This window comes from Heteronotia binoei, chromosome 18 (assembly GCF_032191835.1).
Source record: "Heteronotia binoei isolate CCM8104 ecotype False Entrance Well chromosome 18, APGP_CSIRO_Hbin_v1, whole genome shotgun sequence".
In the NCBI taxonomy this organism is placed as follows: Eukaryota; Metazoa; Chordata; class Lepidosauria; order Squamata; family Gekkonidae; genus Heteronotia; species Heteronotia binoei.
The window spans coordinates 19,709,334-19,710,944 of NC_083240.1; the positions used below are offsets into that span (position 1 = coordinate 19,709,334).

General features: G+C 48.7%; 1 protein-coding gene across 1 annotated transcript; it reads right to left on the reverse strand.

Moving 5' to 3' along the window:
- Positions 1-559: 559 nt before the first annotated feature.
- On the reverse strand, positions 560-1,096 carry LOC132586695 (anti-apoptotic protein NR13-like). The gene has a single exon (XM_060258757.1). It carries the CDS (start codon positions 1,094-1,096, stop codon positions 560-562), a length of 537 nt encoding a protein of 178 aa, XP_060114740.1.
- Between the last annotated feature and the right edge of the window lie 515 nt (positions 1,097-1,611).

The window sequence follows — 1,611 nt, forward strand, 5'->3', positions numbered from 1 at the left end:
GTATTTCTTACCCTGCCCCCCCCCCCCTTGCAGGATTTCCCGGCAATCCCCCCTTCCCTCCTATTCGACACCAAAGTGGAAGATGCCTCATTCGCGGGGAACTGTAGACACGTGGGTCGGGATGCAGATTGTTGTTAATTAAAAAAAGCTACGCTTTGTATATTCTCGCTTTAATAAAATACTTTTCTATTAGATATGACGGTATGAAACACGTGGTGTGCTCGACTGAAATAAGCTTAGAATTCCCACCGTAAAAATCCAAACACACATCGTTACGCCGGTTGCACCGCAAGGTCATCTAACGTATTTTAGCATAACGCCTCAGTTCTCTAGAATGGAACTAACAAAACATACAAACTTAGGACCTGAACAATCTTTGTTTCCATTTGTTTGGTTTTTTAACGTTGCCAAGGTGGGTTGTGCTTCATTTAAACATTCAGGCCTAGACACCGATTTAAGCAACGTTATTAAAATGGTAAAAATATAGAGCGGACTCATCACGGGTACTTGTTCATAGTTTCATCGCGCTTGTTCATAGTTTCGAGTTCACGATGTACTTTTATCGCACAGCCATGAGGAAAGCTAATCCTGCTAGGACAAATCCGGCGGTCGCTATGATAGTGTTGCTTTTGGTATCGCACCGGCTGATTGAATCAGAACCGTGTTTGTTGAAGTAGCGGTAGAACCCTTCCCAGCCACCATGCGCCTCCAGCCACTCACGCTTCTCCACAGACAGATAGATGACCAATGCCTCTGTCAGGCCGCCGATCTCCTCGTGAGCCCCCCGCCCAGCCAGCGCTGTTGCCAAGGTGCCGGTGAACACAAACAGCGCCACTACTCGACCCCAGTTAAGCCCGCCATCAGATGCCATCTGCGCCGCCACACGTCTCAAATGGACGTCTGCCCTACCAGGCTCCGGCAAGATTGCTGTGGAGCAAATGGAGTGAAAGAATGTCTTCTCACGGCTCTCCAGCTCGTCAGCCACTCTCCGCAGGGTCTTGGCCGTGTAGCTGTGAGACAGCACCGAACCACTCAGGTTGTGTCGCAAGTAGCCATCCACCAGTCGCCTTGTCTCGGCTGTCAGATCGCTCAGCATAGCGACTCTTCGATGACTGCCTATGAATACGTCGGCCTGCTCCAACCGTGCCCCAATACCGCCGGTTCTATACAGATATGGTTTTACAACCTACTTTCCCCCAATCGGTAGGTTTCTTACAAACCGAGAAGCCGACAAATTAAGCATCTGTAATAGATACGGTCATAGAAATGTAGAGGAAGTACCGTCCGAAAGAACACGGGTAAAAGAATGATGGGATTACCTACGTGTATAGACAAGGAACATACCCCCCCCCCTTTCCCTAACATGATCCAGCGGCGGCCTATAACGCTGTTGCTCGTGTGTTACTTTGTAATATGTTTATTGCACCCCAACCTGATTCCGGCCTCCCCCCATTCTCACCTTTTCCCATTATGCTCACCCTCGGCACTTTTGATTCGTAGCCATCTTTATACAATATTACACCCGCTTTCCTATATAAAATCAGATAGACTCCCTCCGTTTCTTACCCCACCTGCCCCAGCTAATTTTAATCCGCCCAAGCAAACGCCGAA